General features: G+C 34.2%; 1 protein-coding gene across 9 annotated transcripts in view; it reads right to left on the minus strand.

The window, feature by feature from the left end:
- Nucleotides 1–3,669: 3,669 nt before the first annotated feature.
- LOC121861383 (transformer-2 protein homolog alpha-like) overlaps nucleotides 3,670–15,941 on the minus strand; it is a 36,189-nt gene continuing 23,917 nt past the window's right edge. For 4 of the 9 annotated variants that reach the window (XM_042359037.1, XM_042359040.1, XM_042359041.1 and 1 more), the window contains exons 7-9: nucleotides 13,093–13,244; nucleotides 9,494–9,551; nucleotides 3,670–5,612 (exon numbers count right to left, since the gene is read on the minus strand). In XM_042359037.1, the coding sequence (XP_042214971.1) occupies nucleotides 9,508–9,551; nucleotides 13,093–13,244 (196 nt within the window). In that variant the 3' untranslated portion in view covers nucleotides 3,670–5,612; nucleotides 9,494–9,507. Of the gene's footprint in view, nucleotides 5,613–8,866; nucleotides 9,029–9,493; nucleotides 9,552–13,092; nucleotides 13,245–15,941 lie in introns of those variants that run through there. The other 5 variants (XR_006088015.1, XR_006088016.1, XM_042359038.1 and 2 more) reach the window with 4 other exon arrangements.

Genomic DNA, 15,941 nt, shown 5'->3' on the forward strand with positions numbered 1-15,941 from the left:
ACTGAACTGCGTAATCCAGGTGAGGTCTCACAAGCGCTAGATATAATTTTAAGATGACCTCGCTAGTCTTGTAACTAACACTCCTTTGTATGAACCCAGTACTTTATTAGCCTTGTTACGAGCAAAAACACATTGTTTCCTTGGCTTAAGATATATACTTATCATTACTCCTAAATCTCTCTCGCAGTCTGATTCCATAATGGCATCGTTGTTCATCTGGTAACTGGTTTCCCAGTTTACATCTCCTATACTGAGTACTTTACATTTGTCCACATTGAATTTCATCTGCCATTTTTCCGACCATTTGAAAAATTTGTTTAAATCTTCCTGTAGTTTTGCAGAGTCCTCGTCAGATTCAATTACACGTCCTATTTTAGTGTCATCAGCAAATTTACTTCTGTTGCTGTCCATGCTGATATCTATGTCGTTTATGTATATAATAAATAATAATGGTCCAAGTACCGAGCCTTGGGGAACTCTAGTGACGTTGCTCCAATGCGATTTAGTGCCGATTATGCTCACTCGCTGTTTCCTGTCCCATAACCACGCCCTAATCCATTTAAGGATATTACCTTTGATGCCATGCGCTTCTACCTTTCTAATTAGTCTTTCGTGGGGGACTCTGTCGAAGGCTTTGCTAAAGTCGAGATATACCACATCATAATTGTGCCCCTCGTCCACCGATTCAAAAACTGATGAAAAGAATGTTAATAGATTGGTTAGACATGAACGCCCGCTTGTGAAACCATGTTGGGAATCATTGATCAACTTGTGCTTCTCCAGGTGGTTTCAAATAGGACAGTTATCACGTTATTAGTGATAGGAAAATAACTGACACAGGTATGTGTTTAATATAATATAATATTAATTTATTTTTTATAGTTCAATAAAGCAGCGAGTTCATTTTGGGTACTCTGATCTAGTAAGAGTCAGTCCGGCCCAGCCACACACAAAAGAACAAGGAGAGTATACGTGAGCCATGAGGCCGCCTCACTTCCGTGAAAACTGGCGGGCTTCTTTTTTATTTATTATTTTTTTTTTTACGGGGATTAGCCCACCCGTGCACAGGTCACTGACCTACATCGAGGCCTGGGAGGCGAAAATGTAGTAGTAATAATAATAGTAGTAATAATAATAGTAGTAATAATAATAATAATAATAATAATAACAATAACAATAATAATAATAATACTATTACTGTACTACTACTACTACTAATGATAATAATAATACTAATAATACTAATAATACTAATACTAATACTAATACTAATAATAATAATAATAATAATAAATAATAGTGATAATAATAATAATAATAATAATAATAATAATAATAATAATAATAATAATAATAATTCTTCAGTAAAAAAAATTTAATAAAGAATACAAAATTGAAAATAAAATAATAAAATTATAATGATAATAATAACACTAATAATAATAATAATAATAATAAAAAAATACCTAAATGAAAAAAAAAAAAAAATCAAGTGAGAAACCATATAAATGTTGTGTTGTCAATAGTAAGAAAAACAATTGAAATCCCACAATTGTGTAAATGAGGCAGTAAGTCAGAGCAGCAACCTGGGACTTGGTCACAATTTTTGTGATGCCATATGGCAGCAGGGTCTACCACTAGACAACACATTATGCTTCCAATATCTTCCCAGGCGGTAGTACCTCCCTGTTTGGTAGCTGCCTACTACCTACTACCTGTTAATCTGACGTCACATTTCTAATTCACGGTGATGCTGGATGATTGGTGACGCCTGTGTCAGCCGCCAGGGCAGGGAAAGGAGAGTGAATGGGTGTGAACGGCTGTGAAGATAGTGTGAACGCCAGTAAAGATGAATGCCAGTGAAACTAAACGCTAGTGTAATGCAGGCCATGACTGAGGAAAGGTTACTCGTGTCTGATTTTACTGTCATGCTGCAGGCTAAATATTCTATCTTTGTAAACGGTTCAAATAAGTGTGTAATGGTTTGTAACAAAAAAGATATTCTGAAATAATTGTGTGTCACTGAGTTGATACTGCCAGTGATGTATAAACCTTTGAAACAGAATACAGTAGTGTTACAATTTACTTATTAAATGTTATGTTGATTTGAATTTGTCATAATAATGAAAGGTTTTGAATGTCTGATGTTGCATTTCAACCTTTCTCTTTTACCTGTAATATCAATAATAAATTCTTTAATGCTATACTGTACAGTACTGTACTCATGATTTTTCTCATTACAAAAAGGAGTATATTGGATGTCTAAAGAGTGCCAAAGTCCAAATTGCCTGGGATGTGAACAAACACTAAAGTAGGCCTTGGCTGTTGCCTTTATCAACAGCATGAGGACCTTCTCTTCAAGTGACAGGAAAGATATATGCAATCAGCTGACAAGTTTGATGGTGCATGGCAGTGAAACATGGGAAGTTAAAGAGGATGACATATTTAGTCTTGAACAAACTGAAATGAGAATGGCAAAATGAATTTGTAATGTATCACTGATAGATGAGATACCCTGTTCAGAGATAACAGTGGAGCTAGGTACTGAGAATACTGTATTGGCAAGGTTTTACAAAAAGATAGGCCAATATGGTTTGGGCAAGTGGATAAAATGTTAAGAGATCAACTGAGTCAAGAGATACAGAGCTTGAATACGACGGGGACTTCCCTTAAGGAAGAGAGCTAGGGATAAGCCGAGAATAACATGGCGGCGAGAGGTTGTAAGAAATGCTCTCAAAGATGAGAACCGACACTTGACTGCAAGAGATCATGCAGCATGGACAGCTACCATCAGGTAATGATGGCTAACCTATGCAAACATGGAAAATGGCCATAATACAACAGTGATGACGATCCCCTATCTCTCAAATACTCGGCTAAACATAATTTAGCCTACTTTAAAACTGTTTCATTGAGTTTGCATTACATCTTTTGCTAAAGTATGTTTGCTCCCATCTACATTTGATGTGACAGCCATGACCTAATTTATATTCTTCCACACACACATCTTCCTCCTACCTTTCATAATACAAGCTGCAACTCCTTCACAAGCTCTTATCTCCCTTCTCTTATCTCCACCTGATCAAACCTTATACTTCTCAGTTCACCAAATCCCACATCCATAGTTTTACATGCACCCTGAACTGAACACTGTTTATATCAGTCAAACCTCTTACATTTAAAAGACAGAAATAATACAACAATAATAATATGACACTTGTTACACATACCAGATTCAGTAAACCTAAAATGATTAAATATACAGTAGGTATATTATATTAAATGTGGTGGTCAACATACCTGCCTGCCTTATCAGAAAGTGAGTGATTCTTGGTGATTAGGTTCAACTTCTATATGTGACAGTTGATATGGCCTCGGGACCAATTCATATTTAGCTACACTTCTCAATAAACTGTTTCTAAATAAGTTTGTTTAAGATGCTGTAGTGAAACCTTTATATAACAGACTTCTCTCTTCATATAATCCATTAGGTGGGGGTGGTTCACATCAAACAAACCCTCGATATAATGGACTTTCATCTCCGTATAGTTCGTTAATTAGAGGTTTCACTGTACAAAGTATATTTTCCAGGGCTTCATATCTGGTTAATTTCTGGTCATATACAAAACAATATATACTGATGAACCATAGGAGATAAAATACACACAATGTACTTGAAAGTCTTTATGTGCAGTTATTCATTAATTAAAACTACATCTCATCCCCACTGAATGACTGACAAATGGAATTCACAAAAAAATTAAACACAACTTATTCCAATACAAATACTACTGAAGATTTTTCATATTTGCATTACAATTGGTTTATATTCACTGTACAGTCTATTTAATACACAGAACATTCCACAAGAGTTCTGTATAGGAGTACATACTGAAATACAACTATAAAGTCCATATGAACATATTTGAGGAGATCACACATTTCTCCAGGTCATTCACCACACAGTAATTTTAAGTAGTAGTCATCTGCAACAGTTATATATGACCAAAATTAATACTCAGGATTTTACCTCTTAGCTACTTCTACTCTAAGGAAGTATGACTGAAAATTTTTGTCATATATATACTGAAATGTTTACAAAAAAGTCAATACCTGTAATTCATTAAATTTTCACAATTGAACTTACATTAATGTGAGATAAATCATGTATCAACTGACAAACTTCCATGCTTTATGGATAATGACATTATCCAACTACAATATTTTAGAAGGAATTCATAAAGAACTAAATTGATTAACAAGCATAACAGCATTCAGATGACAACCAAAAGTCCTAACACCACTTAAAATATCAAACCTATAAGACTTAGCTGACAGTTGGTTGTCAAGAAGTTTCTTGATCTGCGACACAAAAAATCTAAATTTTTACCTCAAGAAAGACCACAAAGGCAAACAAAAATTTACTCATGTCATAAATATTAGTTCAAAAGTGTCAAGAAATATTCTCCACTTATTCACGCATGTCTGTTGAATACATTTCAGCTAAATTTACTTTGGTGCATTCACTTCGTTTCAACACTAAACAAATTCTAGTTTGCATAACTTTTTCCTTAAACAAAATATCGCATAACTTTTTACTTAAACAAAAAAATCACATTCTAATAAAGACAACCTGGTATAAGTTCACTGTTGTGCTATTATATAAGGGACCAGTTACTTTTGACAGGAGTAAAAATTGCAGCTTTTGCTGAGCAATGGTCAGGTAAAGTTTTGACAGCAGCTCACCTATATTATCCTGTAGTCGTCAGTCAACACTAAACTTAGGTATTGTTACCATAAATTTTTATCAAAATTTCTAAACCAGGAATAAAACTCAATCATTTCTACATTCCTCACATTTTCATGGAAAATATATATTCCTCTGTAGAAAATGATATTATCTTAGATGAAACAGAAAATCAGAAGAGAATACTGTAGTTCCCAAAGTGAAATCTAATACAGTATTAAACAATGGATCAGGATCACTTTAAAAAATATACTTGAGACGTACCAGTGTGTAAATAAAATAAATGTTTACTTTGAGGTTGCAAAGTGACTTCCACACAAATGAAGTAAAGGTGTGTATATTACAGTGCAATTTAAATAAAAACTTCAAATTTACTTCATTCACCTTAAAGTAATACAGTACTTCCATAACTTCAGTTCCTGCTGCAGATTTAGTTATTTGTTCTTTGTGGCATTAGTTTCAAGAGTACTAATACCTTTTATCTCTGGTACTGATGATTTGGACTGTATTTGAACTTGGGAAGCAATACAATCTCCCCTCCCAAGTTGCCTTACACATAACACATTGGTTAAATCACCAAATTCTAAAAATGTAAGAGAACATTCCACAACTTTACTCAATGCCCAATTTCTTACTAATGATATTGTCTCTTATTAAAGTCACAAAAAAAAAAAATGCTTGGGATGATTCAGGTCATATAGGCAATACATGTACCAATAATTTTAATTCACTTAAGGTTATTGAAAAATAACTTGGGTCTTCTAAGCAACATGTTAAATCTGGATCATATACAACCTTTGAGGAATCTTGTGGTTTAGCTTAAGGTGACAGCAGTCGTGGCACAAGCATCAATACTTGTATCTCCCTGAAATAAAAATACGCACTTGAAGAGAATGAAATTAAAGAGAAAAATAACGTAATCCTCGATATGTTAGACTACGGAGTGAGTAATTAAAAAATATAAAAAGTCAATAAATACAAGTAGCTACAGCATTAAACAAATCTACAAGGGTAAACTACACCAAAGAGAAATAATAATTTCAAACTTCCTTCAAAGGTGAACCCACAGCAAAAGAAAACAAGTCTACAGAAAAGGCCGGGAGTGTGGTTTATGTAAGGAAATGCTTTTATCATGAACAGAAAAAAGGTGTTGTAGTTAAGTTCTATATCTTTAAAGGAGAAAAGAGTATGCAGAGGTGTGCTAATATATGTAAATCACACTCAACAGGACCACAGAAACTAGGTCCAATACCATGCAGTATAACATGCTAAAAGATTCTTGTAGACAAAGACTCAAAAAGAAAATTCCGTGTGCACATCTACATCATCATCTCCATAGTGTCAATATTGTATACAGTACAGTACACCTTTTCCCACTGCTGAAGGGTGGTGGCATGAGACCAATCTTCACCAAACATTTCAATAAATATCATCATCTTTGCAACAATAGTGTAGTTTCCCATTTAGCAAACTCCTGAAACATTTAACTACAGTAGACTTATATACATGTTAACTTGCCTACCATATATTGTGAAATATTAATAAAGTAATTGTCAACTGGCTTCCATTATTGTTTCTTTTTTACTTTATAGATGAAAAGTGAGTGTGACTCCATTATGCACAGAGAGAAGATCTGGTTTAAAAAATAAATAAAAAAAATATACAAGAAATCAAAGGTGGTGATGGTGGTGGTGTGTTTGAAAAAGGCAAAAACACAAAGAATGTTCCCAAAGAGAGGTTATAGTAAACAGAAGACAGTCCTTAACTCCCACAACAAAACAGTACAGTACTCTCCATACATTATCAAAAATTTATATTCAAATACAAGTATGAATATATTTTCTGGTGAATCATGGCTAAAACTATATTTTATGGAATATAAGACTTTTCTAAATAGTTATAAAAAAAAAATCATCCCATGTCCTGTATGTGAAGTTACAGTCTTCCACTAGCTAAATTCTACCTAGCCCAAGCCAGAATTAAAAATATATTCTTGTTTACTTAAACATATTACTTTTATTTAATTAAAAAGGAATTCATGTATATATAAAGCTGGATTTATAACTAATAATGATGGAAACCCATGATGATTAGGATCTGCACAGCACCCAACTCTTCAGAGCTAAGCAGTAACTTTCTGAACTCGTACAAAAGAATTATTATCTATTATTGTCTTATCTGCAACACTTATCTTATTTTTATTAGGAAACATCTTTAGCTTTTGAAAGAAGTTAAAAATTATGATAACAATGAATAACATCTACAGCCATCACCGCGTGTTCGTAAGGTCTCACTAGTACTTGCATGTCAAGACCTAGTAATAACTTGAACAGTAATGTCATCTTACGGCAAAGACTTGTATTCAGTCGCCATTACGTGTTTTTGGAGTGCTTAATACGGACATCATATTACAACAAGTAATGACCATAACAATAACAACTGAGAGAGTACTGACAATTTGAATGTGATTTTACCTACATTTTAAGAAAACTTTGGCTCCAGGAGAAAAATACATTAAAAAGTTTTCCCCCTAAATATTCCATGCTGAAATACGAGTGTGCCCGTGACTCTTATATGCCATAAAATACAGTACATCCAAATTGTTTAAAATACCAGACCAGAGGCAGATGATGGGGGACACAGTACATAAATTACCTACAGTTACACCTCTTAATAATCTATGATTCACTTTGATCAGCCTTACACTATCATCAGAGCTACTCCAGTGACAAGCAACAACCAAATAAAGGGAGAGTGCTAAGCAATATTTCTAATTAGGAGGATACAATATTTAACTCTCTATACAATTAAAACATTACAAAAAATTTAATTCAACACTTTTTAACATTTCAAAGAAACCAATCAATCACAAGTCCAATTTGGGGTAACCAATAATAAAAACACTGCTGGGACATTTTACGTTCTTTCTTTCATTTCAACCTCAGTATTATCATTGCTGCTTAGTTTCTATACATAACCCTAAGATAATCATTCGAGATATAGAGTACAGTATATAAATAACTACACAGGTATCAACAGATTCACCGACTTATTTTTTTTCAAAATGTGACCCTAATCTATTAAAAAAACCAGATGTTAACAAGAAAACAACGGTAAATATTTCATGACATTTACAAAAGCATGTCAAAAAAGTCAGTTTCTACCTGATTGCTGGTTAACTCTTCACCCATTGGAATGACTCACATTGAGCAACAAATCATAACAGAACATGGTTTAAATTTTTAGCGACAGTACCTACTATACATTAATAATACTGAATATGATTTTTGGTACAGTACAGTACTGCCCAAAGCTAGATTATGTACAGAAAAAAAATATATATATATATATATATATATATATATATATATATATATATATATATATATATATATATATATATATATATATATATATATATATATATATATATTTGGTTGATTGGAGGATATTATGAGGCATGAATAAAATTGGAATATTGTCATGGGTGTTGAGGATGAACAAATATAAAAACAAAAATAAAATGGGAAAAATAAAATAGCTTGATGTTACTGTTACTATGGCTCATAAAAGAGATACAGTGCTTTTATTACAAGCTGCCAAGCCTACTCAATGGGAAATTCTGTACAAAACATTAATTTTGTGCAAAGCTACTACACTAATGATGTGATGAATCTGCAAATACTTCAGTGAATGCGGAGTAAAGAAATCTTTTGTAATGTTTTCACACTTCACTGATCTCTCTAAACATTAATAACTTGTCATGAATACAGGAGAGTACTGTAATATATGTGGTAGAAACTCAAAGGTGATTATTATGCTATTATGTAACACTGAGTAGTACCAGGTTCAGTTGAATGATGAGTGTGTTGAGTGCATGTGCCACTGCCTGTCATTCTGCTTGTCCACTACCTTCTCTGAAGGGTTGTCAATCTACTCAACATGAAGCCTATATAACTGAAATCATATCCTATACACACTGTACTAGTATATCTTTCGTCATTACAAATTATAATAACTACACCAATATGAATGCTAAGTGAATACTGAGACAATTTATAATAACTAATAAACATTAAAACAAAAATAACATGGAAGCATGTCAAATAAAAGCCACAATATAATGTCTTGTTTATTGAACTAGCTCTTGTATGATTCATCACTCCTTTGCTGAGAGAGAGAGAGAGCATCCTGCATACTGTACGCTGAAATTACACCTTGTCAGCGGTTTCCCATTTCATTGGCATCGTTTTGACATCTAATCCGATGTCTTCAGCCGACCTGGGTTGATACAAACATACAGATCATTAGGGTAAATCTCAAAGATTTTTTAATTACTACAATTATAACTCATTATGGGTAACTGACTCCTTTATTCCCAATTCTAACTTTAAAATTGCCAGCTTAAGAAGTATACCATAGTTAAGCAAATCATCCAAACAGGAACTTAAGCTTAAATTCCATATTGACAGGAGGGCATGCTATGAACAAGTGCTAAAAGATTAACACCAGGGAGTTCAGTCTAATTTATTATGTTGTATACCATATTTTGAGGCTAATGACTGACATTATTACAGTAGAGAGCTGTACTGCCACAAGAGAGTTGGGAGGCACAGGAAGGGGAAGGGTTTTAGTGTTACCTATACACCATACGAGGGTGTAGGAATATGTAAGGTGTTTTCCTTTCTGCAAATTAAAAAATATATTGTGGCTTTTACACAACATGCACACATCTTAAATATTTACATTGGCTCAGACGATCAGCGTCTGGCACCAGCACCTCGGGAGTTAGCGTGAGATTCTCCTGAGAAGGTAATCACTCTTTAGCAAATTAAAGGTTATTTTGCAGCCTTAAATTCAAGAACACTTTGAAAAAGAATACAAGAAATTAAGAAAACATTGAAATAAGAAAAAAAGGGAGATTCAAAGAACTAAAAACCAAAATTGGATAATATTCACAATAAAGTGTAAAGGCCCAGCTCAGTCATTTCTTATACTTCATGGTACAAGCTAGGATGGGTACAATGTATGTTGCTTAATGCCACCCTAAAAATCCTATTGTATATAAATATAAGATCATAATTAACTACAGCAGAGTAAGTAACACCTCTGCAACTTAATGCACATCAAAATTATTTCACAGCTAGTGACATAAAATTATCAAAAGCTTCTTGGCTTTTGTTTGTTTTCTTGTATGTATTCTGCCCCAGGCTTAGAAAGTTAAGATACTGTATAAAGGTTTAGGGAGGCTACATTGGCCCTCGGACAGGGAAGCACCATGAAAGATCTGAGAAGCTAAATGAGCCTTTTTAACCTAGTTAAGTGTATATAATATTCTGCCTTCTTTTTTAAGTTTTACAAAACAACCAGTGTTGTGTTTCATTTACTGTATGTGAATGACTCATTGAAGCAAAATTCTTCCGACTCATCACTACTTGCCATAAGAGTATGTTCTCTCGACTTTTGTGGAAATACAGCATTTGATAATTTATGACTACTGTACAGTGGAACCCTGTTTGTATCAGTCTTCGTGCAGCATGAGACATGAAGAGTGTGCTCTTGAACATTTGCCCGTTGATGTACAGGGTCATGTACGTACACATAAAAACACTTAGCAGCATTATCTATATACAGTACAGTAGCTATACCTAACACTTAAGAAATAAATACAGTAGTACACATTCTGAACCTTTTTTCTCATTAGAGAGAAGTTATGTGATAAAACATAAAATTGACTGGTGTCCAATTTTAATATATCTTTTAATCACAAGTTCATTCACTGTCTTTTAGGGCTTAGTTATATTCCCCAAGCTCAAAATGGTTCATAAAAGTGAACTACCTCTCAGTGAAAAGGAAATCTTAAGCACATCAAGACACAGCTTGCTGACAATCACATGCCACCCTGGCCTACAATGCCGACAAAAAAAAATTATTTAAGCTGTGTGACCTCACCTGGGTCCTACTGTACCTAACACATCTCTACTTAACTTCAAATAATCAGATGAAGTTGTCTAACATCACAAAGTGTGGCTTTAATTGGTACCCAACACCTTTAACAAGAGATGTGTGACTAAGATTTATGAGAGTAAGCAAGGCTAACACGAGGTTTTCAAAAAATTCTAAAATTACACCAAATTTCAACACTAAGCAAGTTGATATAGCACTTTTCCTAACCCAACGATCATCAGTTCATATTCCGTGGTAAGCCACCGAGTGGAAGGCTTCCAGTCAACAAAGATGTAGATAGAGTACCAACTTTATGGCAGGGAAAGTGTAACACTCTCCTATCTACCAATGGCTGATGAGTCTTAAGTGTGCTGTCACCACACTGCCCATAACGGGTTATCAAGATTATGGAACCCACTTTCATTATATATACATGTAACTGATCTTGGCCTAATTATCCCATCAAAGGCATGGAAGGCCAGCCCAGTTGTGAGTCTCGACATGTTGCTGAGTGCATTCTTATTACAGTCAGTTCTGCTATAACGCGATAGTTGTGTTCTTGTAAAATATCGTGTTATAGAAAATCGCGTAATAGAAATAACAGGGCTTATGGAGAAAATAGGGTTAGGTGCAGATTACTCGAAATCGAAAAAATTTAGTAGTTAGCCTAACACAAAGGATAGCACAGTCTAAATAAATGTTACATTCATATCTAATAATGAAATCATACAGTAAATATAACACTTTACCTTGAAAAAATATGAATGTAACTTGATGGGGGAGAAGGGTGATTTTGAGGTTGATAACATCGAGCTTCTCTTCAAGTGTTATATCCTTTCTTTTACGATCATCACCGGGAATTCTATCACCAGAACGCTTCTTGGAGATATTCTTCTTTACCATATTCACAGTTAATACCACAAAATTGGAGAAATAATAAGCAAAAATCGCGTTATAGCAAACAAGCGTTCGCGTTATACAAATATCGTTCCTCTATTCATAAATCGCGTTACAGCAAATTCACGTTATCAAAACACGCGTTATAGCAGAACTCACTGTATATGCAAATGTTACCGATGCCACAGTTGATATCAAACAATACAATGCAACAGATTTGATACTGTACACACTTTATAGCATTAACAAAAAATGCACACAAATACTGTAATTGTACCCTTTACATACTACAATATAAAGAGCAACAATACACAGCAAAAACTACAAATTCACTTCCAAATACAGTTGGGGAGTAGTGAACAACCCACAACAGCTGTCCGAGTGTTGGTGGAGTCAGTGCCAAGTGAAAGGGGAGCGGAGATATGCTTGACAGTTGGGGGAGGAGAGGCTTCATCCAAAAGATACTGTAATGCATTGTAGCTTTCCCACCTTGTCAACGTATATGAATCCACATGAACCTGTTATCTCAGGGACAAAGTGAGGTCAGTAATAAGAGTGTCTTTTAAACTCTATTGCCTCCTTTCTCCCGAGTCCCAGTCTTACTATATGGATGAAAATACAAGTGGCACAAAAGTAAAAAAAAATTTAACCACCACTGTTTTAAACCAGCCTCTATGAATAAGCTGACAATGACACAAAGATGCCCCCTGAGAACAGCTACATGACTAGGGTAGAGGAGATGAAACAAAAATGAACTACCTAAAACTTTATGGTATACACTGAATCTTTAGTTAAAAAGAAATTTAATAGTTCTGCCAACCATTTCCCATCAAAGTTTGAAAAACAAAAAAAAATTTTGAGAAAAACAAAAACAAAAAAACAAATCCTTGTCACCTATATAACATCTAAAATAATGAGTGGCTAGAATGAGAAATAAACACACTCACCCTCCACAGCACATTTAATCATCATGAATGCTGTAGCACAGGGGTTCTTATACAGTATTCTGATTCCACAATAAAACCCAAAATATCAGACTGGTTACTGTATACAGTGTATAAACCTATCCCATTGTACAGTTTTTCATATACAGTGATCTCCCCGTTAGCTGGACCTCTCCAAAGCCAGAATTGAAAGCCTTAGTTTGTAAATGGTATCATCGTGCTGGACAGAATTTTTCAACATAAAATACATTTGGGAGGAGGAAGCTGATAATATATATGCTACTAAGTTTAGTTGTAAACTTAAAGGAGACAGCTGCCATAAATCTGTTTATATTATATACCTGAGTTAATTTATTAAATTTTTGGCAGTACAGGTAATAATTAGTCTTAAGTGCAACTTTCTCCATTCAAAAGTTATTTGTAAATATTGTAATGGGGAATCAAGAATTTTCTGATATTGTAGTGTACACCATTCCCTACACTGTCCTCTCTATAGTTCATATAGTATACAACATATGACTTGAAAACACATTGTAGCCAACCACTATGTTTACTTACGTGGCGAGTATGAGCGTGATCTGGACCTTTCGTAGCGCTCATACTTGTCGTAAGCACGATCATATCTGTCATAACGATCATAATGTTGCTGTCGGTCGTAGCGATCGTAGCCGCCGCCGCCTCTGTAGTAACTGCGATCTCCACGGTCATATCTACCAAGGAAGTGAAACAAGAATATGAACATTTATCTGTATCACCACAAGTAATCAAAGGAAAACCCCAAACCACTTCATGTATCACTAAAGTAGTCAACAATATGCTGATACAGTATCTATTAAGAGGTGACCTAAAGCTTGAAATAAAATCCACAATGATAGCCATTAAAAGTTTTCCACTAATGTTTTAAGGGAAAAAAAATAAAAAAAAAATAGATGAACCAAGAGTTAAGTGGAACAATTAGATTTCCACATCACTGAATATTTGAGAAACAAGGGCTCAACCTCTGACATAACAGAGATGGAGTATACTACCACTGTACTGTAAATGGTACAATTCTGAGAACAATAATTACTCTAATAATAAACATCAAAGGGAACTGGTTATCAGGCATTGAAGAATGAGCAATTCAGGCAAGTTGTTTTCAAAAGGTGGCAAATGTTGGCAATGTACAGTACTTATTCTACATGTAAAGGATTTTTTTTGTTTTTTGTTTTTTTTTTCATTAAATTATTTCTTTTTTGTTTTGGTAACAGGTAACACAAGGCCAAACTTTGACTCCTGTTAAGCCAAGTATACATTTACAATAACCTATGATCAATGAGAAGCTGAAGATAAGCCATAAACACGATTCAACATAAGACCATGACAAATTTTCAAAGGGAAAAAAAAAAGACTAACACATAAGGTTCATAACTCACGGTGCTTCTATGTTTAACTCGACCTTTGACTACGCTTAGGTAAAAAGAGACACACACACACACACACACCAAAAAGGGCTGTACAATACATACAGTTTCAGGGATTTGCATACTGAGGTTTTCTTTGCAAAGACGAAGCTACAGATATAAATATGGAAACTCGAAATTAGTTTTAAATGGTTTCTCTTCTTGACATGAAGTTGATCCCTACATGAAAGCACCATATAAAAATCTACGATATACTTTACTGGCTCGGCAAGTCTCGCAAATCTAAGCAAAGTAAAGAAAATTAAAAAATGATTCCCCTAATAGGTACAGTATCACCTAGGAACAAAGGCCCTTCACCTATGAAACTTAGGTCAGTAAATTCTTATTCACTATAAATTTTCCGTGAAAATAAAAATAGGTAAAACATATTCTAAAAATCACTTACTTCACCATGCATTGATATAGAACAAAATACATTCCATCCCTAATTTGTTCTGAAAAATATACCTAACACTGAGAAGCAGTTCACTTCAACTACAGTACAGTACAATACAATACTATTAAAACTATCATAGACTACAATTTCAGAGTTAACTACAGGTGAGTACAGTATTTTTAGAAATTGTTTCTTACTATTTTAGTAATTTTTTTTATATTTTCTCTTTTATTCTTCTCCCACTTTTCTCTGGAGTGGGTTAAGATGTACACAAACCACATAAAAGGAGCACATTACAGGGAGCGTGGTGCATGGAGAGTGGCAAGGGACAGTAAAGGGCTACGATTACAAGTAGAAATATCCACACGTGTATTGTTTCACCTTGCATGGTATGTAAAGTGAATTTCAAGTGTCCACAGCAATTTGCATGTTTCAGATCACTTCAAAATGGAAATGAAACTGAACTGATGTAAATGTGAATCAATGCAGGTGCTAAGAATGCCCTTTTTTTCACGCTTCAAAAGTCCCTTATTCACATTATTGCAAGATTGTCAGATTCAAGAACCAAAGCATTCTTCCTCTTCAGTTACTGTTTAAAATTTATTCTCACTTACATAACAGATGTGTTCTGCTGTGGTAGTCCCCTTTATAAGGGCTCCAAATACCTACCAAGTTCATCCCTCATCAAAATTTAAGTATATAGTATTCACCAAGCAAACACCGTACAGTGTCTCATACCTGACAATTTTAGGAAAATCGAAAGAGCAGTTCTGAAATATTGTATAGTTTTATCCACCTCCTACACCATCCAATGACATTAAATTTCATGAGTTTCAGGCGTGAGAATTATAAAAAGCAGTAGGAACAAGAGCAATCCTCCCCCATATTTATATAACAAACTTCCAGACTTCAAGGTGCACAACTCCTATGCAGTGTACTAAATCAGCTCAAAACATGGAGAGGCAAACACACAAGACAAATTTTGTGCCACCTAGTCTCTGCTATAAAGGATATCCGTACAAATATATCCAAGTAAACATGAACACAATGCTACAGATGTACTATGTATTTCCTTACATATTTTCAGCTTTTGGCTCTTCAATTACGGGGGTACTAAATTAAAATGACTGCAGGCAAATACTCAACACTTACGAGAGATTAGTAATACAAATTCCAAAAAAAATATCTGTATACAGTATTAGAAAAACAGAGTAAATGAAATCCCAGAAAATCTTCGATGAGCCCAACCAGGTTATTACCACACCACGGTGACAAGTAAACAATTGTAACCTAAAATGTTCACATGCACTAGTCTTATCAATCAGGTTTTGAACATTTTGGCAGCATAATCCTGAAACTGGTTTAACCTAATCTTGCATTGTAAACATTAAACAAAGGTAACAAGATAGTGTAAAGGGATGCAATCTCCTCTGCATAAACTATAATCATTCAAGGGTTAATTGATTTATTTGGCCAAGTTAAATAGCATTATGAACAAAAGGACAAATCATATTTTTACACAAGCTAAGAAGTACTAGAGACAGAAAGATGGATGAGTAGACAGAGTC

The sequence above is a fragment of the Homarus americanus genome, unplaced genomic scaffold (assembly GCF_018991925.1).
Source record: "Homarus americanus isolate GMGI-L3 unplaced genomic scaffold, GMGI_Hamer_2.0 scaffold24260, whole genome shotgun sequence".
Classification (NCBI taxonomy): Eukaryota; Metazoa; Arthropoda; class Malacostraca; order Decapoda; family Nephropidae; genus Homarus; species Homarus americanus.